This window comes from Lepus europaeus, chromosome 7 (genome assembly GCF_033115175.1).
Source record: "Lepus europaeus isolate LE1 chromosome 7, mLepTim1.pri, whole genome shotgun sequence".
NCBI lineage: Eukaryota > Metazoa > Chordata > Mammalia > Lagomorpha > Leporidae > Lepus > Lepus europaeus.
The window spans coordinates 13458923-13486868 of record NC_084833.1 but is presented as its reverse complement, the minus strand read 5'-3'; the positions used below and the strand labels follow the sequence as shown (position 1 = coordinate 13486868).

Here is a 27946-nt window from a genome sequence, read left to right as displayed (position 1 = left end):
ATTTGCAAATCATGTGGAATAATATCTTATTATGTATTTTCAATTATTCATGACAATAATAGTTCTTATAAAATCTAATTTTGAAGAGTGAGGAGGCTCTGGATAAGACACATTGTTAGGTCAAGGGGAGAACCTCAGCATGGTTTGACCTTTGTGGTTGTTCATTGATTTTAGGGAGTTTTTAGACTTTAAGCCTTTTCTGTTTAAATAGTTACACAAAAATAAGAATAATCACTTGGAAGTACCTACAGTAGTTTTCCTTTTGCAAGATGATTCACATTTCACTTGATAACTTTATTCCACAAAAATACATTAAGCCCTTACCATGTGGTGAATTCTGGGGAAACATACAACTGACAAGTCAGATTGAAGAGAGTTTTTGCTGGAGTGGTGTAGTAGGTAAAGCCATTGCTTGGGTGCCTGTTCATGTCCAGCTGCTCCACTTCCCATCCAGCTCCCTGCTAATGTCCTGTAAAAAGCAGTGGAAGATAGCCCAAGTGTTTGAGCCCCTGCTACACACGTGGGAGACCAGGACGAAGCTCCCGGGTTCTGGCTTTGATTTGGTCCAGCCGTGGCTGTTGTGACCATCTGGGAAATGAACCAGTGGACAGAAGATCTTCCTCTCTCTGTTACTTTGACTTTCAAATACATAAATCTTAAAAAAAGAAGAGACTTCTAATAGGAGGTACAGCTTAAGTTGGGGCTTGAAGGTAGTATAGGAATTGGGAGGGACCTCAGGGAGAAGAGGAAGGTATTCCAGGCAGAAGGGGTATCCTGGCAAAATTGCAATGGTGTCAGAACACAGAGAAAAAGAGAAGCTAGTGACAATCATTTAGTATGGCTGGAGAAAAGTGTGGCAAGGTGAGGTGTGGTGAGGATTTGAGAGGTAAGGAAGTAAGCAGAGATCTTATTGAGTTCATTCACAATATGCTGAAAAGTCTAAATAATACCCTAGAGGCTTTAATAGACAGATGAGATATAATCAAATCAAAATCTAATAAATATTATTCTGGCCACAGAAAGGAGCAAGAGTTGGCAAGAAGCAAATCTGAAGGCAGGGAAAGCAGTTAGCTCCACTCTTTTAATCCTGGTAAGAGATGATGAGAGTTTAAAAAAAAAAAGCAGAGCTGTGGTCATGGAGCAAAAGGAATAGAGCCCTGAGCTGTACAGATGCATGGAAGCAGGATCCCACATCCTAACTCTTCCTGGAGCTATAGGGAGATTTTGGTTCATAGTAGTTGTCCAACAGGCAGAGCTCACTCAGTCACTTTGTAGCAGAGGTGAGACAGTGAGCACTCCTATTCCAAAAACTTTTCCCTGTATTTGCTTTCTTGACATGCTAAGGTGACTGTGCATCAAGAACTCTTTTGAAGGCAGGCAGTACTGTTAGTCATCTCTGAAGCCTCACATGAGTCCCTGGAACATTGTGTGCATGGTGCATATTCAATAAATGCCCCCTGGAAACAATGGTACATCCTATTTGCAGCTTTCTAACATGCTTCTCCTATAGATCTCTCAGGAATCACTGGCTTCAGGGCAGAGAAATCTCACCATGGTGACTGAATTCCTCCCAATTGCATTCACTGACTTTCCGGAATGGGCACTCCCTCTCTTCCTCCTGTTTTTATTAATGTATCTCATCACCTTACTGGGGAACTCTGGCATGATTGTTCTGATCCACATAGATCGCCGACTCCACACACCCATGTACTTTCTTCTGAGTCATCTCTCGTTCATGGACATCTGCTACTCCTCCGTTACTGTCCCTCAGACTATGGTGGTGCTATTGGAGCACGGGGCAGCTTTATCCTATATGCGGTGTGCTGCTCAGTTCTTCCTGTTCACTTTCTTTGGTTCCATTGACTGCTACCTGCTGGCCATCATGTCCTATGACCGCTATGCGGCCGTGTGCCAACCGCTGCTTTACGCCGCCATCATGACACAGAAGACTCGTCTGGGTTTTGTGGTTGGGGCTTATGTTGCTGGCCTCTTCAGTGCACTGGTACGGACCACTTCAGCGTTCACTCTTACATTCTGTGCTAACAATGAGATCGACTTCATTTTCTGTGACCTCCCTCCTCTTTTAAAGTTGACCTGTGGGGACAGCTCTGTTCAGGAAATAGTAATTATTGTGTTTGCCATTTTTGTCATTCCTGCTTGCATGGTGGTGATCTTGGTGTCCTACCTGTTTATTATTGTGGCCATTATGAGGATCCCTTCAGCAGGAGGGAGGGCCAAGACCTTTTCTACCTGTGCCTCCCACCTGACAGCTGTTTCTCTCTTCTTTGGAACTCTCATCTTCATGTACCTGAGAGATAACTCTGGCCAGTCCTCACAAACAGATAGGATGGTAGCTGTGTTCTACACAACAGTGATTCCCATGTTGAATCCCCTCATCTACAGCCTGAGAAACAAGGAAGTGAAGGAGGCCCTATGGAAAATTCTCAGTAGAACCAAGCGGTCCTGAATATTTCCTACCTTAGGAAATTCCAGGAATGACGTATTCTGTATCCTAGGAACTAGCTATTTATAACACACTTAATATTTAAGTGAATAGCTCGTGGTGCAAACTATTAAAAAAAAAAAAAACCAGAATGGGGCCTCTGCTGTGGCGTAGTGGGTAAAACTGCCACCTGCTGTGTGGGCATCCCATATGGGTGCCAGTTCAAATCCCAGCTGCTCCACTTTCCATCCAGCTCTCTGCTATGGCCTGGGAAAGCAGTAGAAGATGGACCAAGTCCTTGGGCCCCTGCACTCATGTGGGAGACCTGGAGGAAGCTCCTGGCTCCTGCCTTTGGATTGGTGCAGCTCCGATTGTTGGGGCCAGTTGGGGAGTGAACCAGTCGATGGAAGACCTCTCTCTCTCTACCTCTCCTCTCTCTATGTAACTCTGACTTTCAAATAAATAAACAAATTAATCTTCACAAAAAACCCAGAAAACAAACAAACAAACCAAAACCCCGGAAGTTTCAGCTCCAGGGAGAAGAAAGAAGAAAAGGAAGAGGTAGCTTGAGAAGACATCGGAGTGAGAGCTATGACTTCTAGGACCAGTCACAAAAGAATCTGAAATTTAAAAAAAAAAACAAAAAACACAATAGAATCTGAAATTAAATCCTTGTAATTCAGTGCAATTCACAGACCTCATCAGGCTGTGTTTATACAAGATTACATTTATTAATTTTTAAAATTTTATTTAATTTATACAAACTTCATGTATTTTATATATACAACTTTAGGAATACAGTGATTCTTCTCACCCTACCTGCTCTCCTGCCTGCACTTCCACCTTTCTTCTTCCTCCCTCTCCTGTTCCCATTCTTATTTTTTACAAAGATCTATTTTCAGTTAACTTTATACTCATAAATTCAACCTACACTAAGTAGAGTTCAACAAATAGTATGAAGAAAAAAAAAAACACTGTTCCTCAACTGTAGATTCAAGGGCTGTAAACAATCATAGAAAGATTACATTTATTGAAAACTTTTCTATCACCTATTTTGTAGAATTCTATCATCTACAAATGTCAAAAATAATGTATAGTGAACTCCCTATATTAAGTATGTAGTTCAGCAATTGCTAATATTTTTCTATATTTACTTCATGACATATGTATATATCCTTCTATCAAGTCTTCTTATGTTTTGATCCATTTCAAACTGCTTGCAGACATCAGCATTGGCACCCTTCATCTATGTGCACTTCAGAATTACATCACTAACTAGGATTCAAGGAGTAGATCACATTTACTTATAATGGCGAAATTATGGTAGTTTCATCACCCAATTAGTAAAGCTGACTCTGCTCAATATATTATTCAGAATTTCCTAGTAGCTCCCAGGGATGCCTCACACAATTCCATAAATGTCTTCAATATGAGGTCATTAATACCTATCACCACTGGAAATATGACTTATTTGTTCTTCCTCCCTACCTACCCCAGCTCCCACTTGGTGAAATTACGCTTTTCCCATTGCTGACCACGGTGTTTCCAGCGACTGGTGACTCTCTATGTTCTTAATGCTTCTTCAGGAAGGCAGAATAGTGCTGCATTCCATGCAGGGGTGGGTACGAGGGTGGCGTTTTCTATCCTGAGTCCCTGTGCTCTGCAACTGCTCACCTGTGCCCAAAGCCCCATAAAATCTACAGGGTCTTGATCTTCAATTCTCTAACAATACCTGCTTTGTCTCCATCAAACCCAAGGCACTGGAAGGAACCCTGGTACAACTATTCATCTCTTCTGTGTTTTCTTGGATTTTTATCCCTGAAACTCAAAATTTTCTTCCTGTCACCTGAATTATCAAAAAGCAAAATCCTAGGTATATAAAGGATATATACAACTATGGGAGGAGTACGGCAGGAGTTAAGACTATCTTACGAACAGGATGATTCAAAACTTGGCCAGCCAAAAATGCTGTGTCACACATGGAATTCCAGTAACAGGATTTTATATTAGAAGAAGCAGATGCATCAAAGATGGAAGATTCGGAGTTCATAGAGTCAGAGGAAATTCATTTTAACACAGCCTGTAGTGCAATAGAAGCACATCTTAAATCTTTAAAGACATTATGCTTATTCTAGAAGACAGGGCACTTTAAAACACACATTATAATTTTCCTAGGAAATATTTTATCCTTTTAATGGTGTTTTGCCTTGATGTTAAAACCCAGGCTGAAAACTTATAGCTCCACTAAGGGGGAAGATTAATAAATAGTTCATGTGTCCATTGTTAGGTGGTGTGAAATAAGAAAGAAGTTAGAAAGTTTGAATTAGATATGTGAAATTCCCTTCTGATTGAAAAAAGAATATTTGGTCTAAGTGAATAAAACCAATGTTTTATTGAGAAGATGCTTGCTCTCTTCCCTGACAACTCAAAAGGGAGTACTAGGAGAATGAATTGCCAGGCTTTAGGAAGTAAGTTAATGCTTCCTTCCGATTAAATTCTAAGCAGGTGTGTAAAGATTTTCATTCAAGAAGTAAGGGCTAAAGGAACAGGTGCCATGAAACCCCAAGTTGTATATAGGACTCCATAAGCCTCTTAAGTCTATGAATAGAACCCAGGGGTAGTTAAAACATTGCCTATCTACTTATGTATTGCAGGGGAGACAAGGTTTAATGAGGAATTAAAAAAAAATAAGTGATAATAAGGAAATTGCCTGATTCTAAATGAATCTATCCTTACTTTTATACCTTATGGCGAACTCATCAAATAAGCCACACAAACTCTCAATCTACAAACAAAATAGTGATTATTAGAGGTGGAGAGGGATGGAGAGAATAGAGGAAATTTCAATGATGGGTACCAAATCAGAGATAGGTTGAAAAAAAAAGTTCTTACTATTACACAGGATATAGGGCCAACTGTAGTTCATAATAATCTATTATATATTTAAGAAAAAAATTAAAGAAAGGGGTTACAAGGTTCCAACTATAAAGTAATGTCAAAGAAGGGAGAATGCTGATTATTCCAATTTGCTCAGTACATATTGTATACATGGGTTGAAACTTTGCACAGCAGCCCATAAACATGGACAATTATTATTTTTAAAAACTTGTGATTGATTTTATTCAGTTATTTTAATTTTAAAAGCTCTGATTCTAGCTGATAAGTTATTTGAAAATCTGCTTTTGAATTAAAAATAGAATTATTCCCGATTTGGCATCTTTACTTCTGTTTACATATCCAATGGGTATGTAATTTTCCTTGCTGCATTATTCACAATAATCATGAGGGATAAATAATCCAGATGTCCACCACCAGATGAACAGATAAAGGAAATGTGCTGTCTTCATCGAAGGGCTTGTTATACAGCCTTTAAATGGAACAGAATCCTATCAGTTGTATGGACAGCATCATGTTCACTGAAATAAGTGTGTCACGGAAGGAGAAATAATCCATGATTTCATTTGTAAGAAATATTCAAAATAATAAAACTCATAAAAGTAGAAAATAGGATAGTGGATGCCAGGGCTAGGAGAGGAAGAAATGGACAACTGGTGTTCAGTGAATAGAACATTTCAGTTATCCAAGACAAGTCAGTTCTAGAGATCTGCTTAATAGTATAGTACCTGGATTAACAATATTATATTGTGCACTTTAAAATATGTTAAAGGGACAGGTTTTGTTTCAAGTGTTCCTACCACCAAAACCCAACCATCCAAAAATCTCCCCCAAAATAAAACCTATCAAAGAACACAAGGACATTTTTGGAGATGATGAATATATGAATATGATAACCTTGACTATGGTGATGATATAAGTTGTCTTCAAAAAATCATGGAAAATGTGTATTATGAAAAACTGTACAAAAATTTCAAGCATTTTGTATCAAAATATACTTTTAAATTCATTGCCGTGAATTTTTGTAGTACCCTGAGATTGCAAGTATATACATGTGTATAAACTCAACAAAATGAATACATTAAGTAAATAATTTTTGTGTACCCATTATGCTTTAAAAGTTTAAAGAAGTCTGACTTTGGATCTATATGTCTTGGGAAAACCAGGCTATTCAGATTAGGAACACCATCTACTGGGAGGTTTTGAAAGTGGCTCTGGGCCAGCGCCGTGGCTTAACAGGCTAATCCTCCGCCTTGCGGCGCCGGCACACCGGGTTCTAGTCCTGGTTGGGGTGCCGGATTCTATCCCGGTTGCCCCTCTTCCAGGCCAGCTCTCTGCTATGGCCAGGGAGTGCAGTGGAGGATGGCCCAAGTGCTTGGGCCCTGCACCCGCATGGGAGACCAGGAGAAGCACCTGGCTCCTGGCTTCGGATCAGCAAGATGAGCCGGCTGCAGCGGCCATTGGAGGGTGAACCAACGGCAAAAAGGAAGACCTTTCTGTCTGTCTATCTCTCTCACTATCCACTCTGCCTGTCAAAAAAATAAAAAAATAAATAAGTAAAAAAAGATTTATTAAAAAAAAAGAAAGTGGCTCTGATATTGAAAATAAGAAAAAAAATATTCTGAAGAGAAGCCTTGGACATCTAGCTCAGTGAGGGGATGGCCAGTATAATAATTTACGTGAACCCTGCCTGGTCTCACCCCTGGCACTCAGCTAGGCACCTCTGATTTCCATTCTCAAGTGCCTGCCAACACCTGGTGTTCTCTGGAAAGAAGTTCCCCACCAGGAGCCACGTCCTGAGCTGTCAAAGAAGAGTCCTGTTAGTATCATGACTGTTTTGATGAGCCGCAGGAACTCTCTGCATCCTGTTTTGCCTCAGACACAAATGAAGTGTTCTGAGGACCACACTACTTAGTAAAAGAGATGGGAGGAGGAAAGCCATATGCATTCCAGGGGCAGATGAGCAGATGACTTTATTCTGGTTGAAGCAAGACGTGAGCGATATGCGTGATTTCAGAAGTGCCAACGAAGAGCTTGTTTCTTTCTTAAACTTCCAGTCTTCGTTTCCAATTGTTTTGCTTGAAAGTAGGCTTCTTGATCTCTGCAGAGGGTTGGATACAATAGGAAGAGTTGGGTGATGATTGCCTCGAACCAGCGTTATGTCCTTCTCATCTACAAGAGGAGGGAGATTGTTGAACAAAGGAATTCCCACCGTGGCATTAGATTCTACTTCTCTGGGGATTTATCTTGTTAAAATTTAAATTATTTGAGAAAAATCTCACATTAAACATTGCTAGCCAATTCCTTCATAAGGGAGTGGTCTCAGCTCTCTCTCAAAGCACAGGGTGTGGTGGACAGTGAGAATTTGAGAACCTGATAACTGAGAAGTACAGAAATGAGTGCCAAGGCCAAGGGAGATGGAGTGGCCATAGACAAAATTTCTACTCTTTATATTGGCCCTAGGAGGTTAGCATAAAGTTGACCTCTTTCCAATGCTTTTTTATGGTGGGAAGGATGTAGACAAGAACTGTTTAAATATCCGTGGCGTATCTGCCTTCAGCTCTGCCACCTGTTACCTCTGTCAATCACTACTCAGCCATCACGTCCGTGGGAGGCCCTGCAGCACAGGTGCACTGAGAATTTCTTGGATTCTCCTTACTTTAGAGTGGAGAAGAGCTTTTCTTTTATGTTTCCCAAAACAGCATCCTCTCTCATCTGGGAAAAAAAAATCTACTTTCTTTTTAAAAAAAGATTTATTTATTTATTTGGAAGGCAGAGTTACAGAAAGGTACAGGCAGAGAGAGAGAGAGAGAGAGAGAGAGAGAGAGAGAGACGTCTTCCACCCATTGATTCACTCTCTAGATGGCTGTGGTCACCAGAGCTGTGCTGATCCAAAGCCAGGAGGCAGGAATGAGGGAACTCTCTGAGACAACTTGGGGGATAGGAAAGTCAGATACACACAGAATTGGATCAAGATGAACTCACTTTATTATCTGGGTCGTCTTTATTTGGGGTCTCTTCTGAATTTGAGAACAATAAGAGATCACTGGATAAAGTCCTCACTAATCAGTTTGTCCTTAAAAAGCTAGGGTCAGGGAATCAAATGAATTAATCCAACCGCTAACACTATTCCTACTTAGGGGCCTCAGCCTGTCCTGTAAATTGGAAAGTGTGGGTCATTTGACCTCTAATATCCACTTTGCTTCTGGCATCTTACAAAAGCCTGTAAAAATTCAACAGTTTCAGAATATGTGTAAAGTGAGGGCAGGGATACCAATGATGAATTAAGAGGGGGAAATTCTGTAGATTAATAATTTCTCCTGAAGTCCTTCCAAAATAAATTTGTAAGCACTAGGTGTTCTTTGGCTTGGCCTTGGCCTGATATCCATCCAAGTCTTGATGCAGGAAGATAGTGGAGATGGATCCCAGGGTGACGCTGAAGACATGTCCTTACATCCTTCCCAGTGCTTCCTCCAGGCCACAAGTCACGACATATTTGTTATAAGGAACAGACAGGCACTTAATTCAGTTCATTCAAATAGCTTTTGGGAAAAAAAGAGAGTTATTTCTTGCAGTTGATTCAGGGGAAGTCTTGTCTTTGTTCAATTAACCTTGGCTACATGGGGCTACAGCAGATGTTAAGACCATCCCTTCACCAGTGACTTTGAGTGTTACTTCATAGGGGTCATGGCTAAATGTCCCAAGAATTTTCTATCACAATCTTTTTTTTTCTTTAATTTATTTGACAGATAGAGTTACACAGTGAGAGAGACATAGAGAAAGGTTTTCCTTCCGTTGGTTCACCCCCGAAATGGCCGCTACTGCAGGAGCTACGCTGATCTGAAGCCAGGAGCCAGGTGCTTCTTCCTGGTCTCTCATGTGGGTGCAGGGCCCAAGCACTTGGGCCATCCTCCACTGCCCTCCCAGTCCACAGCAGAGAGCCGGACTGGAAGAGGAGCAACCGGGACTGGAACTCGGTGCCCATGTGGGATGCCAGTGCTGGCAGGCGGAGGATTAAACCAAGTGAGCCATGGCGCCGGCCCCTCTATCACAATCTTAACTCACTCTGTAATGTGGGTCTTATCTCTAGGCCAAGTTCCTATCTTCCTGAAAAGGCTAAAAGGAAACCACAGACATAGAAAGAAGAACCGTTCAACTATTTCCAAACACGAGGTTTGTGAAACTTTACAGTAGAAGATAGAAGTTAGGAGTGTGCATTCTTGAGTGAGACTGCTTAGGTTGAAGCCGTAACTCTGCCACTTATCGTGGGACTAGTGGTGTCTATCATCTTCTTAAAACAGTAATAATAGCATCTGTCTGTCTGTCTGTCTATCTATTTATCTATCTATCAATCATCTGTCTATCTTAGAAAGAGTGAACTGGCATATAGTAAGCAGCTTAGATACTCTTTGCTATAATTATCCTGTTGCATTTCCTTCCCAAATTTTGGTCAGCTCTCCAGGTCTTAAGTAAAAAGTATCCAAATGTCTTTTTACCAATACTCATATTATATGCTTTCTTAAATCTATACTATTTGACATTCACTTTGCTTCTTTTCAGGGGCTGGCCACATTTTACTAATCATTCTTGTCTTAGTATTTTTTAACCATTTAAACAATTTAAGAATTTTAATTGAAAAAATAATAATTGTGTCTATTTATGGAGTACAATGTGATATTTGAACTACAAATATGTTGTAGAAAGGCTTAAACATCCTAATGAAATATGATGGTTGTAACCAGAATAGTGATTATCAGGCTAGGAATGGTGGAAGGAAAAGCGGGATAAAGGGTGGTGGAGTATTAGGTACCAAAACACAGTTAGATAGAGGGAATAGGGTCCTAATGTTTCACAGCATAATAGGGTATCTAGTGTATATTTTCTGAGTAAATAGAAGATAGGAACTCCAGGGCTCCAGTTGTAAACTAAGGACAAGGAAAGTGAAGCATTCATTACCTGACTTGATCTCTACACATTGTATATGCTTATTGAAATGTCACATTGTAGTCCATAAATGTATATAATTATTAAGTGTTAGTCAAAATAAGTCTCTTGTCTCTTAAATCTTTAAGAAGATGGAAATACTGACCAATCTGATTTGATCTTTAAACCTTGAAAACAGGTATAGAGCTGTTGCAGTGCATTCTATAAATATGAAAAAAAAAAAAAAAAGAAACCTGCAATAAAAGAATAGATTTGGTGCTGTTGGCCTCAGCACCTATTTCCCCTGAGGTTGGGGGCATTGGGGGTTACCACTGTTTATGCAGGAAAACTTGCAAGTGTCACCCATGGAGCCCATTTCACCATTGAAAGAAAAGTGTTCATTAAAGGACAAGGTACTGCCCTCTCCCAGGGCTCCTTAGGGATTCATCTGGAAGGTTGCTGTCCCTCCTGCTTCCTATCATATTCCCGTCTCCGTAGGAGTGATTGCTCCTTGGGGAGCTGGTCCCACAGAGACTTAAAGGAACAGATCCTGAGATGAATCAGCAAGAGATGTTGTTTGCTGGAACAGTCACTGCTTTGCTGTTTGGCATTTGAGAAACTTCTGAGGCTCTTTAAAGCTGTATTGCCTAAGAAGTGTCCTTTGCTGGGAACTCTAGTTTTGTAGGATGCTAGTGAAAAAGAGGTTCTGTGGCCAAACACAATCGGGAAATTGTGGGTTAGAGAAAGGTGGTGAGCTTGCTTGATTGTAGGACTTTGAACCCTTGGTATGCTCATATACAATGTGATTTTTCCACGTGAGAACATGTACCTAAGACACCTGGGGAAAACAGGAGCCTTCTGCCAGAGATCCTCAAGCCTGGCTGCACACTGTGATCACCTGGGGGTTTAAGAAAGCACTGGTGTCTGGCTCCATACTCAGACGTTCTGACTTAATTGTTCAGGGGTACAGCATGAGCCTCGGGATTTTCAAAGGCTCCCCGGGTGACTGTATTGTGAAGCAAAGTTTGGGAACCACTGCCCTGAACTTGTTTTTTTCTTTCTGACCAGGCTTAGTTCACAGAGCACGGACCTGCTTTGAGTTCTTTTCTATTTATTTATTTATTTGCTACCAAGAAGCTTCTGAGTCCTCTGGGTATGTAGGTTTTTAAAATTCATCATCCAGGGAAACAACACACTCACCCTGTCTCAGGTCTCCTGTGAGGGAGACAGGCACAGATGGGACTGCGGAGAAAACATGCTCTTCCAGGGCGTGTCTCTGTCGATACATACTTCATATTCTCTCTCCCATGGGGAAGCTAAGAAAGTTGATTTGAACTTAGAATAGGGATGACCAGAGGTTGGGAAGATTGAGGAGTTATGGGGACTGGAAGGGGGCTTGAATAACAGCCACCAAAACATAGGCGGCGGGAACAAGGTCTTGCATTCCCATAGCACAGTGGGGTAACCACAGTCCACAACAACCTGCATATCTTATGAAGAACTAGAAGACATAAGCCCAAAGCCTCCCCATATAAAGAAACGATAAGGAAATTGAAATGTTAATTACCCTCATTTGATTAGAAAATGCCATATATGTGTGTGTGCACATTCTATCCATAAGTATGTAAAATTATTACATGTTAATCCAACATAAAAAAGAAAACAAAAAGCACATTTTAATTATTTTAGTTTAGGGTATAGCACTGGACCAGCAGGACTGGAGCTCCTGAGAGTGCTTCCCAAAGTGCTTTCTTTAGTTATAATTTCTGGAGATTCACTGTCTCACAATCACCTTGGATGTTTGTGAGCAATGTAGGCCCCTGTCCTCTCCCCGGAAGGCAGAGACGCTATAACTGAGTCTGTGGAGGTGGACACCGCCTATTCACAATTTAAACAAATTCCTTGGGTTAGTCTTATGCATGCTGAAGTTTGAGAACCCATGCTCTCCTGGAGGTGTTGATTGCCATCAGGAAATGCAAATCAAAACCTTAATGACATAGCACCTCCCCCTGTCAGAGTGGCTGAAATCTAAAACACAGAGAGTGACAGATGCTGGCGAGGGTGTGGATGGGCGGAACACTTACACACTGTTGGTGGGAATGGAAATTAGTGCAGCCACTATGGAAAACAGTGTGGAGATTTCTTAAAAAACTAGAAATAGACTTTCCATGGGATCCAATGATCCCACCACTGGTTATATATCCAGAAGACATGAACACGTTGTGTCAAAGAGATGCCTGCGCCACCATGTTTACAGCAGCATTGTTCACAATAGCCAAAATATGGAACGAACCAAGGTGGCCACCGTCAGATGAGTGGATAAAGAAAACATGGTGTATATACACCGTGGATTATTATTCAGCTATAACAATGAAGGAAACTCTACCATTTGCAGCAAGATGCACACAACTGGAGGGCATCACATTGAGAGGGATAAGACAGACCCAGAAAAACAAATATCACATGTTCTCCCTTACATGTGGGAACTAAAATTCAAAAAAACAAGCAAGGGGCCAGCGCCGTGGCTCACTTGGTTATTCCTCTGCCTGTGGCACCGGTATCCCATATGGACGCCAGGTTCTAGTCCTGGCTGCTCCTCCTCCAGTCCAGCTCTCTGCTGTGGCCTGGGAGGGCAGTGGAGGATGGCCCAAGTGCTTGGGCTCCTGCACCTGCATGGGAGACCAGGAAGAAGCACCTGGCTCCTGGCTTTGGATTGGCACAGCGCCGGCTGTAGTGGCCATTTGAGGGGTGAACCAATGGAAGGAAGACCTTTCTCTCGGTCTCTCTCTCTCTCACTGTCTAACTCTATCTGTCAAAAAAAAAAAAAAAAAAAAAAAGAAGAAAACAAGAAATGTCCATGTGTTTTAGTATTGCTGTGAATATAGTTTTGTAAAACTCTTATACCTCTGTCAAACCAATGAGTAAGAATGTTATACTATTATAGTTTTAATGATCTGTGATTACTTTAAAATTTACTGTATATAGTTGAAATGATTACTTTTCCATTCAATTATTGTTTATAGCCATTGTCTACATTGCCACTAAACTAGGGTCTTTTTTTTTTTTTACTTGTTAAACTTCTTATTTGGTGAAGTATTAAGCATTTTACTGTATTGCAAACTTAAAATGTAATCTCAAAAAATAGAAAAAGAAAGAAAAGGGGTAAGAAAGGTAGGAGGGAGAGGGAGGGAGGGAAGGAAGGAGGAGGGGAATATCATTATGTTCTTAGAATTATATCTACAAAGCACATTGAATTTATTAAAAACTAAAAATTAAAAATAGCAGTAAAATGGAAAAAAAGAGTATATAAAATAAATAATAATATGTAGGAAAAAAAAAACCCTCCAGACAAAATTTCCAACTGAGATATTGGAAACCTTCAAAGAAATTTCTTTTGCTACAAGACAGGAATAAAGCATGGCTAGGGACCAGCCTTATAAGAGCCTGTCAAGGGATGGCAAAAAAACCAGCATGGGGCTTTGGGAGTTTGAAATTAGACAGAAATCTTCAAAGATACTATATTGCTTATTAGGAAGTACTCGAAGATAAGCTACCTCCCCCTGGAGAGATAACTCTGCAGCCAATCAGGGCATAATGTGGGGGTGGTGAATATAAGGTGCATTGCCAGTAAGGTCTAGTGCTGGAGCAGAAGCTCAGGGAGAAAGGCTGGTCCCCTGGTCCTCCTTTACTGAACTGAGACTAAAGAGAATCCCTGGAAATTCTAGTGTGAGTGATGTATTGCTTTGTCAAGGGTAAAGGAAAGGGACTCCTAGCACTGAGAATAAGGCATTGAAGTCCTGGGAGTGATGCCATCTGGGTCAGCTCACTGTGATTGTGGACACCTGCCGCATTGTTGTTTAGTGAAAGTGAACAAAGACAAGCTGTTGCAAGCACAAAGAAAATGACTTGCCCAGGGTCACACGTGTAGTGTGGGGGAGCTAGAACCCACATGTCCTCTGGATGGGTGACAGCTCACAGGTGGAGGAAACACTACACAAAGAAGGAAGACAGTACAAGGTGGAATTCAGGTGAGGATGGTTCATGCCCAGCTCATGGTTTCCTCATGTAATTTCTTCTCTTGGTTGTGAGCCCAGACAGATTGGCTTAGTCCTGGCCTGGCTACTGGTACATCCCAGATATTCTAGCATCATCAAAGCCTTCCTTTACTACCCTGCTCTAGGACTCTGCCTGATTCTTCAAACAGAACACAGACAACACTAGATTTCAGAAATACTTTTGCTTCCTTCTTGTATTCAAATTTGGGCACTTTTTATTATCAAAGTACAGCTTTTATGAGGGACTTTGAGAATAGCCAAGCAGGGCCCATAGAGCTTTATTAGACCCTAAAGGAGCTTATGCTTGCACTCTGAATCCAAGGTTAATGGATATATACAAATATATACACACACCATTCATAAGCCAGCCAACTCTAATTAGGATAACAGCTGTTTGTTAAACATTCATGTTGCTAGAATGAGAATAGAAATGTTCTTACCACCAAATCCCATTGCTGATTGCCAATGGATTGGTTTTCTATTCACGTTCTTTTGTTGATTGAATATACATTTTTTTTTGTTTTTTTTTAAATTTTTTTATTTACTTGAAGAGTTATAGAGAGTCAGAGAGACACAGAGAGACAGAGGAGATAGAGATAGAGAGATAGATAGGTGATAGATTGATAGATAGGTAGGTAGGTAGATAGATAGATAGATAGATAAAGAGAGAGAAATATCTTCCATTTGCTGGTTCACTTCCCAAATGGCTGCAATGGTTGGGGCTGGGCCAGGTTGAAGTCAGGAGCCAGGAGTCAGGAACTTCTTCTGGGTCTCCCAGGTGGGTGCAGGGGCTCAAACACTTGGATCATCTTCCACTGCTTTTCCAGGTGCATTAACAGGGAGTTGGATTTAAGTGGAGCAGCCTGGTTTCCAACCAGTACCCAGGTGGGATGCCAGCATCGCAGGCGGAGGTTTAACATGCTATGGCACAACGCTTGCCCCAGAATACACATTTTCCTTCCCTACAGCAGTCATTTTAAAATTTAAATAACCATCATGTGTACGTGGAGTGCTTTTAGCTTTCTAGTGTGCCTGTTTTAATATGTGCATTAACCTTATCTCGTAAACAGGGCAGAAGAGGAGGAACTTGTGGTTAAGATAGGTTAAGTGCCTGTGTAAAGATCAAACAGCTAATTGGGGACAGAGTGGCAAGAATAAGAGCAGTCTGGTAAGCATGAGAAGCACCTGCTCTCCATTCCTCCCAACATAAGAGCATTCATCATTCTTATCTTGTGTTGTAGTGAGCTCTGTATTTTTCTATGGACTGCAAAGTTTATTGAATTTGAGTATCTACATGTCAGACTCTCAGTTTAAAGTTGTATCACTTGAAATGACTTGAACTCCTCTCAAGGAGGTCCTCTTAATCTGGCTCTTGTCTTACCTCCCAGGTGAACTGCTAAATGGATGGCTGCAACGAATTTCACCTTGGTGACTGAATTCTTCCTTATTGCATTCAAGGAACACCCTGAATGGGGCCTTCCTCTCTTCCTGGTATTTTTGAGTTTCTATGTGACCACTCTGGTGGGGAATGCAGGAATGATCATCTTGATCCGCAGAGACCGCCGGCTCCACACGCCAATGTACTTCTTCCTTAGCCACCTGTCCTTGGTGGACCTCTGCTACTCCTCTGTCACTGTTCCTCAGATGCTGGTTGTGCTGTGGGATCGTGGCACAGTCATCTCCCAAGCTCGTTGTGCAGCTCAGTTCTTTCTGTTCACCTTCTTTGCTTCCATTGACTGCTATCTCTTAGCCATCATGGCCTATGACCGCTATGCGGCTGTGTGCCAGCCCCTGCTTTACGTCACCATTGTGACTGAGAAAGCTCGCATGGGCTTGGTAGCTGGGGCTTATGGGGCTGGTTTTTCCAGTGCCTTTGTTCGAACGGTCACAGCCTTCACTCTCTCCTTCTGTGGAAACAATGAGATCGACTTCATTTTCTGTGACCTCCCTCCTCTGTTAAAACTCACTTGCGGGGACAGCTCTACCCAGGAAGTGGTGATTATTGTGTTTGCCATTTTTGTCATGCCAGCTTGCATCTTGGTGATCTTGGTGTCCTACGTGTTGATCATCATGAACATCATGCAGATCCGCTCTGCTGGGGGCCGGGCCAAGACCTTCTCCACCTGTGCCTCCCATCTCACTGCTGTGGCTCTCTTCTTTGGCACCCTCATCTTCATGTACCTGAGAGATAACTCAAGCCAGTCCTCGGAGGGAGACCGAGTAGTGTCTGTGCTCTACACGGTGGTGACCCCAATGCTGAACCCCTTCATCTACAGCCTGAGGAACAAGGAGGTGAAAGAGGCTGTTCTGAAATTGCTGAGCAGATCAAAGCCTTCTGGGACACCCTAAATGGACCTTGCAAAATGTGTCTTTCCTCAGTTTCTGCAACCTTTCTGTCTTTTTGAGAAGGCATTCCTAGACATCCTTACTTAAAAGTGCAGTCAAACTCCACACATTTTCTGCTTTCTGGTTTATTTTTCTGTGTAATACTTGCCACCATCTGATGCAATATATGACTTATGTGTTTAGTATTGTCTGACCCTCACAACTGGGTAGTAAATTACATGAGACCAAACCTATTTACGTGTGAACTTCGTTTCTATATGGCCAGTGATTGGCAAAGCACCTAGCACGTCAAAAGCATTCCATAAGTATCTGTTGAAGGCATGAAGGAGTCTCAGAAGCCAGTGTCAACCTTTAAGTTCCAACTTCATCAGTTCTCAGTTTTCTTACCTGCCATTTGGGTTTACATACTTCGCAGAACTAGAATTTTGAGAACCCAGTGCATGAGTGGGCAGAGGCCTTGTATGTCTTATTCAGTAGTATCTGCTGGATGCAGTACATTGCCTGGTGCAACAAATATTTGATGCACAATGAAAACATATTTGGAAAATCATGAAGCTAGCTATAAATGTAACTGCTATTTTGATCCAAACATTTATTTTTTATTATCACCTTCTTATTATTTCTGAATAATGTTAAAGTTGTAGCAACAGCTAATAGATAGCAACTAACATTTATGATGCATTTTTTGCTTCCAGGAATTATCTGATTTAATATTCAAGGCCCCTCTAAGAGGCATGTTCTAGTATTATTCCTGCTTTCTGGATAGATGAGGCACTTAGGGTCTAGAGAGATCGAGTCATTCAAGTCAGCAAGCAAGCAGGCCACCCAGCTGAATCCTGAGCTCTTAACCACCATTCTATCTTTAGCTATGATCCATGGCATACTACATATATCACTCACCCAGAACTCATTGCTATTGGACTTTTCTTCCTTCTATCTGATGAAGAAAAGTTAAAAGTTCAATATGTGGAGGTAGAAGGCAGTAATCACATTTGTTTCATAGCCCCTCTGAACTACTGTTGGGAAATAAAACGTGTGTGTATGGTTTTGTATGAGAAAGTGAGGTATGTAAATTAAATAAATAGTGGCTTAAATAGTGGCGTCCAAAGTCTAGAAACTTTCACTTTAAGGACATATGATGATATTTTAGGAAAGAGAAAGGCCTGTTTAGGAAAAGATATATGCAAAAAATGCATGGGTAGCAAAGAGATTTGGGTTCACACATCAGCTTTTGTACATGTCTTTGTACAAATCACTTAAAAACTGAAGAACCGAGTGAAGAAACTTTACAGAGTGTATTTTGGAGGCCAACTTAAAAACATTAACTGCCATGCCACTCTTGCTCTCACAGAGAAGCATCTGTAGCAGATTTTAGACACATTTGAGTTGGAGAAAGGGCTTAGTATTTGGCCCCGAAGTGTTGAATCTTCCTTTCTTAGCTGCCTGGCTTCAGATTGCAGCTTGCTTCTCATTTGTGAAATAATACTTCCTGAGCACTGACTCAGGGCCAGACTCATTTATTGTCACAACAACTTGATAGATATGGAGAATGTAAAGGTGCTTATAAGTTCTAGAAACATTAATTAGTGTTGTTCTGTGATCATTCAGACTCCAGAGTCCAGTGAGTAACAAGAGGCAGAGGGACCCACAGCTCATCTGTGGGCCTTTTTATTTCAGAATTGGCTGGGTTGTTCCCTCCTGGGTCCAGATTAGCTTTGGATTCAAACATGTCCAGAGTGGAAAGTTCACTAATAATTTTTAGCTTAAGAGTTAAGCTAATGCACTCTTACCATGTGTAAGACACTATGCTAAAAGCTTTATATGAATAATTTATTTTAGTCCTCCTAACAATTTTAGTAGAGAATAATTATTATTGACCCAACTTAGCATAAGGAAAAAACCCAAGACCCAGAAAGGTTATATAACTTATCGAAGTTATGTATGAAGAAGTGGCAGACAAGGAAATTTCTGACCCCGGGCTTCTTTTACTTCAAAGTACTTCCTCTTAACTCATATTTACTCATCTGCTCTCTCTTCTCTCTCTTTCTCCTTGATTCCAGCTCTTGCAATTTGCTTCCGAGGTTTGGGTTTCAATTGCACTCATAGTCTCAATATTTCGTAGGGCTGGGTTAACCTGGGTGAATATTATGGACTGATAAAAATGTGAAGTTCGTAAAACTCATGTTTTCCCTCTTGCTGATCAATAAGGAGAATTTGGGGAAATTTGAAGCTCCTCCAGAAAGAGCAGGGTTGTCTCAGGTGAACTATTGCCTTTGAGAGCCCTTCCAGGATGCCTTTTGGGTCAAAGATTTGTGTAGTAAATACCTATTCAGATGGTGCCACCAAAGTGTTACCAACTTTGCTTTCAAATATTTAAAAATTTTAATTGATGTATTGATTGTATTTAACTGTTCTTGAAGGAATCCAAAATTCCTTTCCAAACACTAATTATTGTTATTTCTAATAAGAATATATGAAATTATCCAATTGCTTATATACATGTATATATATAATTGATTATCTATATTTTTGTCTTAAGATATTACTCAAATTATATGGCCCAAATTCTTTCTAATTAGCTAAAATTTGTAAAAAGGCTGTATTAATTGCTTCTCGGGGCCGGTGCCGTGACTCACTTGGTTAATCTTCTGCCTGCTGGCGCTGGCATCCCATGCGGGCGCCGAGTTCTAGTCCCGGTTGCTCCTCTTCCAGTCCAACACTCTGCTGTGGCCCGGAAGAGCAGTGGAGGATGGCCCAAGTGCTTGGGCCCCTGCACCTGCATGGGAGACCAGGAGGAGGCATCTGGCTCCTGGCTTCGGATCGGCATAGCTCCGGCCATGGCGGCCATCTGGGGGGTGAACCAATGGAAGGAAGACCTTTCTCTCTGTCTCTGTCTCTCTCACTGTCTATGACTCTACCTGTCAAATAAAAAATAAACAAACAAACAAAAATCGCTTCTCAGCCTTTTGGCTAAGATCAAGTGTATAAGATAGCTTTATTGAGGTTCACTTGAGTGTAATAAGCTTTGCATATTTAAGTATACAATTTTATGTTTTGATGTGTGCATCCCCTCATGAAAAATGAATGTATGCACCACTCCCAAAAATTTCCATGTGCCTCACTAAACATTCTCCAGAGTGCTCTTTTCCAGCCCTCCTTCTCCACACCCCAAGCAACAGTTTACCTGCTTTTTGTCATTATACATCAGTTTGAGTCTCTTAGAAATTTATACAGATTTTTAGAATCATTAATGTTGTTATATATATGCATAACTCATTTTTTATTATCATACGTGGATATATTATGTTTGTTTATTCGTGCATCTAGGGACATTTAGGTTATTGCAGTTTTGACTATAAATAAAGCTGTTATGAACATTCACAAAAGCCTTTTTATTGATATATACTTTGACTTCTCTTAAGTAAATACCTAGTGTGGATAATAATAAAGGTTTGACTTTTCAGAGCCTGCCAAAATGTTTTCCAAAGAGGTTGTTTCGCTTAGCATTCTCATGAACAGTGTCCAACAGTACATGAGAGCTCCAGCTCCTCTGAATCCTCACCTACACGTGACATGGCTAGTCTTCTTTTTTAAAAATTGTGCTAAGAGCACACATCATGATTTGCCTTCTCAACCAATTTCTATCAGTATGTTACAGTGATGTTAATATAAGTCCAGTACTGCACAGCAGATCTCTTGCATAACTGAGACATTATAACCCATTGAACAGATTCCCCCAGCCCTTGTCAACCAAGACGCTACTTTTTGCTTCTATGAGTTTAACTATTTTGTATAAGTGAAATCATGCAATATTTTTCTTTCTGTGACTGGCTTATTTAACTTAATGTTTAAAGGGTTCATTCATGTTGCATATGGCAAGATTTCCTCTTTTCTTTATGACTAAATACCATTGCCTAATTTATTATATGTAATATCTAATAATTATATATATATATATATTCTCTATATCCTTCTGTCTACTGATGGACATTTAGGTTGTTTTCACCTGTTGACAATTATGAATACTGTCATAATGAACACAAGAGTGCATTTAAATTTCTGAGATTTTTATTTATTTTTTCAACTTTTATTTAATAAATATAAAATCTCTAAAGTACAACTTTTGGATTATAGTGGCTTTTCCCCCCATAGCCTCCCTCCCACCCACAATTATCCCATCTCCCACACACTCTCCCATCCCATTCTTCATCAAGAATCATTTTCAATTATCTTTATATACAGAAGATCAACTTAGTATATACTAAGTAAAGATTTAAGCAGATTGCACCCACACAGACACACAAATTATACAGTACTGTTTGAGTAGTAGTTTTACTGTTAATTTGCATAGTATATCACATTAAGGACAGAGATCCTACATGGGGGGTTGGTGCACAGTGACTCCAGTTGTGAGATCCCAGCGGAAAGAACGGGCCATCAAAGAAGGAGGTACTTTTCTCTGAAGAGAGAAGAGAACTTCCACTTTGACTATGACTTTGTCTAAATAAGATCAGAGTTTGTGAACTCAAGAGGCTTCCATAGCCTTGGCAGCTCATAACAAGAGCCTCGGGTGATTACTGACATCATAAATAAGAGTGTCAATTGTTAAATCAGCAACGGGAGATCTTTATTTTAATTCTTCTCAATATATTCCCAAAAGTGGAATTGCTGGGTCATATGATAATTTTATTTCTATTTTTGGGGCAACTTCTTTTTTTAAAAATTAAAGGTTTATTACATGTGGAAATTTTCCTTTGAAGATTTATTTATTTGAAAGGCAGAGCAACAGAGAGGGAGATAGTGTGAGAGGGAGGGAAAGAGAGAGAAAGAGGAAGAGAGAGAGAGAAATGAGAAATCTTCTATATTCTGCTTCACCCCTCAGTGGTTGCAACAGCTAGAGCTGGTCCAGGCTGAAGTCAAAAGCCTGGAACTCCACCTAGGTCTCCCACATTGGTGGCAGAGGCCTAAGCACTAGACCATCTTTTGCTGCTTTCCCAGGAACATTAGCAGGGAGCCAGATCAGAAGCAACAAGTATCTATCCAGGTTCTTTGCCCATTAAAAAAATTTTATCTATTCATTTTAATCCTATGAATTTATGAATTCTGTCACTATTTTTTTTTTGAGAGGAGAGAGTGAGTGTGTGTGTTCTAGAGTGAGAGAGAAAGAGAAAGGGAGAGAAAGAGGGAGAGAGAGAAGGAGAGGGAGAGAGAGAGAGAGAAAGCTCCCATATGCTGGTTCACCCCCCCAACCCCCAAATATCCATAACGGTCCCTGGATATAGCCAAAGCCAGAAGCCAGGAATTCAATCCAGATCTCCCAGTCACTTGAGAGTATAATCATTTAAGCATCCACACTGCCTCCCTGGGTCTGCATTAGCAGGAAGTTGGAGACCAGAGTGGAGATGGGTATCAAATCCAGGCACATTGATGAGGAAGGCAGGCATCTTGACTGCTAGGCCAAACACCTTCTCCCATTTTGTTATTTTGAAACGCTTGTAATAGTATTGCTTTTTAAGTATTCATTTTCAATTGTTCCTTACTTATATATGGAAATACAATTGTCCCTTTATGTCTATGGGGGATTGGTTCCAGGGACACTGCCCTCCCTTGCACCAGACACCAAAATCAGCAGATGCTCAAGGTTCTTATATAAGATGACATAGTACTTGTATATAACCTATGCACATTTCCTGTATATTTTATTTTATATTTTTAAGATTTATTTATTTTATTTATTTGAAAGACAGAGTTACAGAGAGAGGTAGAGACAGAGAGAGATGTCTTCCATCTGCTGGTTCACTCTCCAGAAGCCCGCAATGGTCGGAGCTGCACCGATCTGAAGCCAGGAGCCAGGAGCTTCCTCCAGGTCTTCTCATGTGGGTGCAGGGGCCCAAGGATTTGGGCCATCTTCCACTGCTTTCCGAGGCCACAGCAGAGAGCTGGATTGGAAGAGGAGTAGCCAGGACTAGAACTGGTGCCCATTTGAGATGCTGGTGCTTCAGGTCAGGGCTTTAACCCACTGTACCACAGCGTGGGCCCCAACACTTCCTGTATATATTAAATAATTTCTAAATCACTTATACCTAGTGTGGCATAATTGTTATGAAAATAATTATACTGTATTGTGTAGGAGATAATGATAAAGACATTATTAATGACAATCACATTATCCTTACAGGACTTGTACATGTTTAGTATAAAAATAAGTCTTAAAAATATTTTCAATCTAAAGTTGGTTCAATCTGCAGGTGTGGAACCCAAAGGCATCAAGGGCTGACTGTAAAATTAGATTTTTAAAATTTTAGTCTAGTATCTTGCAACCTTGCAAAATTCACTCATTGGTTCTACTAGCTTTTTTGTGTATTCAATCGGGTTTTCACAATAGACAAGCATATTATGAACAACAAAATAAACACATCAATGAATAAAAGCATTTTTATTTCCTACTTTTTAATTTGAGTAGATTTATTTCTTTTGCTTGCCTTACTGACCTGACTGGATGCACCTGTACAATGCTGTCTAGAGGTGATGAGAGTATAAATTTCAGTCCTGTTCTTAATCTTAGGATAAAGTTTTCATTTCCCACTATTTTTTATGTAGGATTTTTATAGACGTCATTTATCAGGTTAAGAATATTCTCTTTGATTCCTACTTTGTTGAGAATGATTTTAGATTGCGCAAAGATTTTCTGCACCTACTGAGATGATCATACAGTTTTATTTTTGTTTATTAACATTATAGCATTATTTGCTTTTGGGATGATAAACCCTTTTTGCATTTTGAGATGAATCACACTTGGTCATCATGCATTATTCTTTTTAATATCAAAGTAAGTAGAAGATACTTCTGATTATTCTTGGATGATGAAAAAAATCCACAGATGGTATTGCCTCAAGCTGTAGAGGTTTGTGGTTCTGAGTCATTAGAAATCCTCTGTTAAATGACAATGGAGGGAGAAAGGGAGACATTTGCAAGTGGAAGGAAGACAGAAAATTGAGATGTTTGCATCTCAGACAAATCCATTCTGAAAGATGCAGCTTTATTTTGATTTCAGTGCTAAGGACAGAGGACTGGTTTCCAGATAGCTAGGGATGATATAGATCAGAAAGTGTAGATTTCAGGGATAATGGCTTGGCTCCTCCATGCTACTTGAAACAGTTGACCCCTTGGTCTCTTCATGCAGTCACATCTCAGGTAATTTTATCCAGTCCCATGAAGTGAAATGAAATTGTTTATTATGGGCTATAAGACTCACCCTGGAAGGGTTCCTAACCACCTCTGTGACAAAGTCTGTGTACCCACCGTTCACTGTCTCTGGCCTAGTCATATCCACCTACTGTGCCTCGAGAGTCCCAAATCTGTTCCCACATTAGAATATTTTTTAAAAAAAGATTTATTTATTTATTTATTTGAAATGCCATGCTGCAGAGCAAAGGAGAGATAGACAGGCAGACACACACACACACATATCTTCCATCTCTTGGTTCACTGCCCAAATGCCCACAATGGTCAGGCTGGGTCAGGCCTAAGCCAGGAGCCAGGAGCTTCGTGTGGGTCTCGCACATGGGTACAGGAGTCTACATCCTTGGACCATATTCTGCTGCTTTCCCAGGTGCATTAGCAAGGAGCCGGTTTGGAAGTGGAGCAGCTAGGACTCCAACACCTAAACAGTACAGCTTAACCCGCTACCCTACATTACCAGCCCCCCACATTAGGATCTTTAGATCCTCTCTTCCTTTCTTGGGATTATGTCTCCAGGTCTTCTGATGACTCAAAGAAATCAGCAGATTACAAATGGATGACTTTTCATTTTTTTTTTTTTTACCATTTTTACATGGAAGATTTATTTAAAGAAGGGACAAGATGACATAGGAAACGAAGCCCACAGTAGCAGACCATCCATATCAATTTGCAAAGAATAAATTAATCTTGCTGAAGACGATAGCAGCCAACACCACAGACATCTCAATTAGTTCAGCATACACAATTACGACTGCAAAATTAAAGTGGAGCAAACTTCCTGGTTAATGGGTGCCAAAAGTTGTGCATAAAGATTGGCTCCAGACAAGAAGTTTACGTGGGAATTTTAAACAAGTGGGATCAAGATCCTGAAGCATTTCTTGGAAAAATCATAATAGGAAACAAAATATGGATTGATCATTATAGTCTTGAAGACAAAACACAACCAAAGAAATGGCTACAGGAGGTGGAAACGGTTCAGTGAAAGAGGAAGAAGGAGAGAGGGTGGAAGTGTGGACAGGGAGGAGAGTAGGCTGGAAAGTATCACTATGCTTCTAAATCTGTATTTATGAAATAAATGAAATTTATTCACCTTATGTAAAAAATGTAAAAATTTAAAAATGTAAAAAATGTGCCTGATCAAGAGCAAAGGTCATGGCCACAGTTTTTTGGAGTGATGAGATCATTCTGCTTGACTTTGCAGGACCAAAGAAGAATAATGTCCGCTTGTTATGAGAGTGTTGAGAAAGTTAACGAAAACTTTAGCAGAAAAATGACTGACAAAGCTTCACTGGAGAGCCTTTCTCCACCACAACAATGTTCCTGTTAATTTTTCTCACCAGACTGACAGTTTTGTGGGAACTTTGATGGAGAATCATCAGAAATCCACTTTGTATTCTTAATTTTTCTGCTTCTGACTTTTAAAAAACTTCGTAATCTTGAAATTTCTTAAAAAATCCATTTTTATTCCATCAATAATGTAAAAAGAGTCATGCCTGTTAATTAGTAATCCAGGACACTCTCTGTGACTAGGAAAGCAGAGCTCCGTGATGTTCTTTGCTGATGCCGTCTGTAGAAGAGGGCGGATGCTGAGGTACCTGAGGAAGGTAAGACTGAGAAGTGGCTAGTTTGGGAGCTCATTCAAAAGCAGATGAATTTTACAAAATGGATAAAAACTCAAATGAGATTTAAAAGTTTCAGATACCATTGAGAAGAGCAGGTGGCTGATTATGTATTTCCTTGTAAACAGAGAAGGTGATTATAAGTTTAAAGAATAGAAATTAGCATATATTGGAGACAAATGAATCTAGTTTGCTGGGGCAAGTATATTGGAGTTGTGACAGCTAAAAAATAAGGAATACTTAGTTTTGTATATGTATTATATAGTTGACACTATGACAGTCGTTTAATTCACATGCTCATTTTGTCACAAATAGCTTTGGGATGTTAAGATTATTATTTCCATTTACAGATGAGGAAAATGAGTTCCAATTTTTAAACAACTTATGTTAGGTCACATAGATGGCTCACTACCTTCTGAAAAGCCAGGTTATAGGACCAAATCTTTTCTCTATACAATACTACAATTATTAGGGAAACTTGATAAAATAGTTAGCCAGTGATAGTTTGCTCAGAGATGGAAATAACTCAAAAGACAATTTGGACAGGGAAATATCACCCTCTTTTGAACAGCTACAGAGTATTTTATTATTTTAATTTTTTAAGATTTATTTTATTTATTTGAAAGGCAGAGTGAAAGAGAGAGAGAGAGAGAGAGAGAGAGAATATCTTCCTCCATTGGTTCACTTCTTAAATGGCCACAAGAGCCAGGCCAAAGCTAGGAGCCAGGAACTCCATCCAGGTCCCACTGTGCCACAATGCTGGCCTTGCTAGAGAGTAATTTAAAGGCATATCTGAAAGACTTTTTCATTAACCAGATAGTACATAGATTCACAAAATGCCAGTGCTGGAGTGGAAGTCAGAACTCACATGGTTCACTGATTTGTTACCATCTTAGGGTCATCTAAGGAGTGTTTTATTTTTTAAAAATTATTTACTTATTTGAGAGGCAGAGGGACAAAGATGGAGACAGACAGACAGACAGTCAGATAGAGACAGATTTTACTGCCCACTAATTCACATCCTCAGTGTCTGCAACAGCCATGGCTGGGCTGGGTGAAGCTGAGAGTGAGGAACTCAGTCCAGGTTTCCCATGTGGGTGACAGGAACTCAGTTATCTGAGTCTGTTAAGCCTCAGGGAAGCCTGAGGGTTTGACTCTTGACCAAATGCCCTTGGCAGCTGTCTCCATAATCAATAAGTAACCTATATTTCACGAGATGTAGTCCCACCAGCAAATGGGTGTTAATTACCTTCCTTAGAGGGCTATGCAATTAGCAAAGCACAATGCCTAAGGAACCCCAGAGCTGTAGTTTCCTGAACTGAAGTGGTCTGTATCCACTCAGCACTCTCTCTTGACCTTGCACATCTCAGTGTAGAATGACTGGAATGTTTAAAAGGTACACCTGAGAGTCACCAGACAGCCACTGTATTGTTGCTGTGGCATGTGGTGTGGTTTTCTGTATCTTTTCTTAAACCTCAGTGAAATTCATTCTGGATGCATTTGATGAATTTGATTGCTAATCTGAATTTAAGACTATTAAAACCAGTCAAACAAAGAAGGCATTACATGGTCTGTGGATGTGAATTTTGACAAAGTTCTCCCAACGGATTCTGTTATACACTCTAAGTTGGAAACAAATTGTCAAAAATGAGAACCATGGCCTTATTTTATAGGTGAGAAAATAGGCCCAGGAAATGAGCTGACCTACATAAGGTCTTCATAGCTACTTGGGGACAGAGTCAGGACTATAACTGGTATCTTCCATGCACAGGTTTTGTGGCTTTACATTGAAATCATTGAAGTCACCGGGAGTCATGTTTCCCAAAATGTATTTTGTACAATGCCAGTCCCAGGAACTAGTAGGTGATGAATGAGTTTCTGTATGACTGAATAAGTTCAATTTTGAGAAATTCTGCATACTATATTACCCTGTGGGAGATGTACACTACACTAAAATTCTGAGAAGTTGTCTGGTTAGTATATTTGCTTCATTTAACTCAGAGTTGCTTTAAATTATTTGAACGTGGGTACTTTCACGTTTGCTACTATTAAATACTGCACCAAATAATATCTTCACCAAACAAACTGAGGAAATCTGACCTAGAAAATAGAGATTGAATAAAGAAATTGCAATTGTATTCAGAGCCATAAAAGCTAGGCTGTAGGTATTACACGCTCCTGTTATTGTCTAAGTTATAAACATTTATTATCAACATTTACAGCAATATAGGCTGTAATTAAGATGTGTGTTACTGCTGTGGCTTACCATGGGAGTTAGAGGTCTTGTTTCCAAGACTAGACCCATGTGGAAAACTGCCAGTCTCTCAAAGGTTGAAATAGAAGGTAAATATCCAACAGTTCATCAAAAGCAGGCTGAGCAATCAGGACTATGCCACAAAGTCTAGACGGAGTCACTCATTTCA

At 40.2% G+C, this 27946-nt stretch overlaps 2 protein-coding genes across 2 annotated transcripts; both read left to right on the top strand.

Moving 5' to 3' along the window:
* The first annotated feature begins 837 nt into the window (after window positions 1-837).
* On the top strand, window positions 838-2467 carry LOC133763616 (olfactory receptor 9Q1-like). Its single transcript, XM_062197415.1, has 2 exons — window positions 838-861; window positions 1511-2467. The coding sequence occupies exons 1-2, from the start codon at window positions 838-840 to the stop codon at window positions 2465-2467; spliced, it is 981 nt and encodes a 326-aa protein (XP_062053399.1).
* Window positions 2468-15720: 13253 nt separating this feature from the next.
* On the top strand, window positions 15721-16665 carry LOC133764214 (olfactory receptor 9Q2-like). Its single transcript, XM_062197889.1, has one exon. The coding sequence runs from the start codon at window positions 15721-15723 to the stop codon at window positions 16663-16665; it is 945 nt and encodes a 314-aa protein (XP_062053873.1).
* Window positions 16666-27946: the final 11281 nt, after the last annotated feature.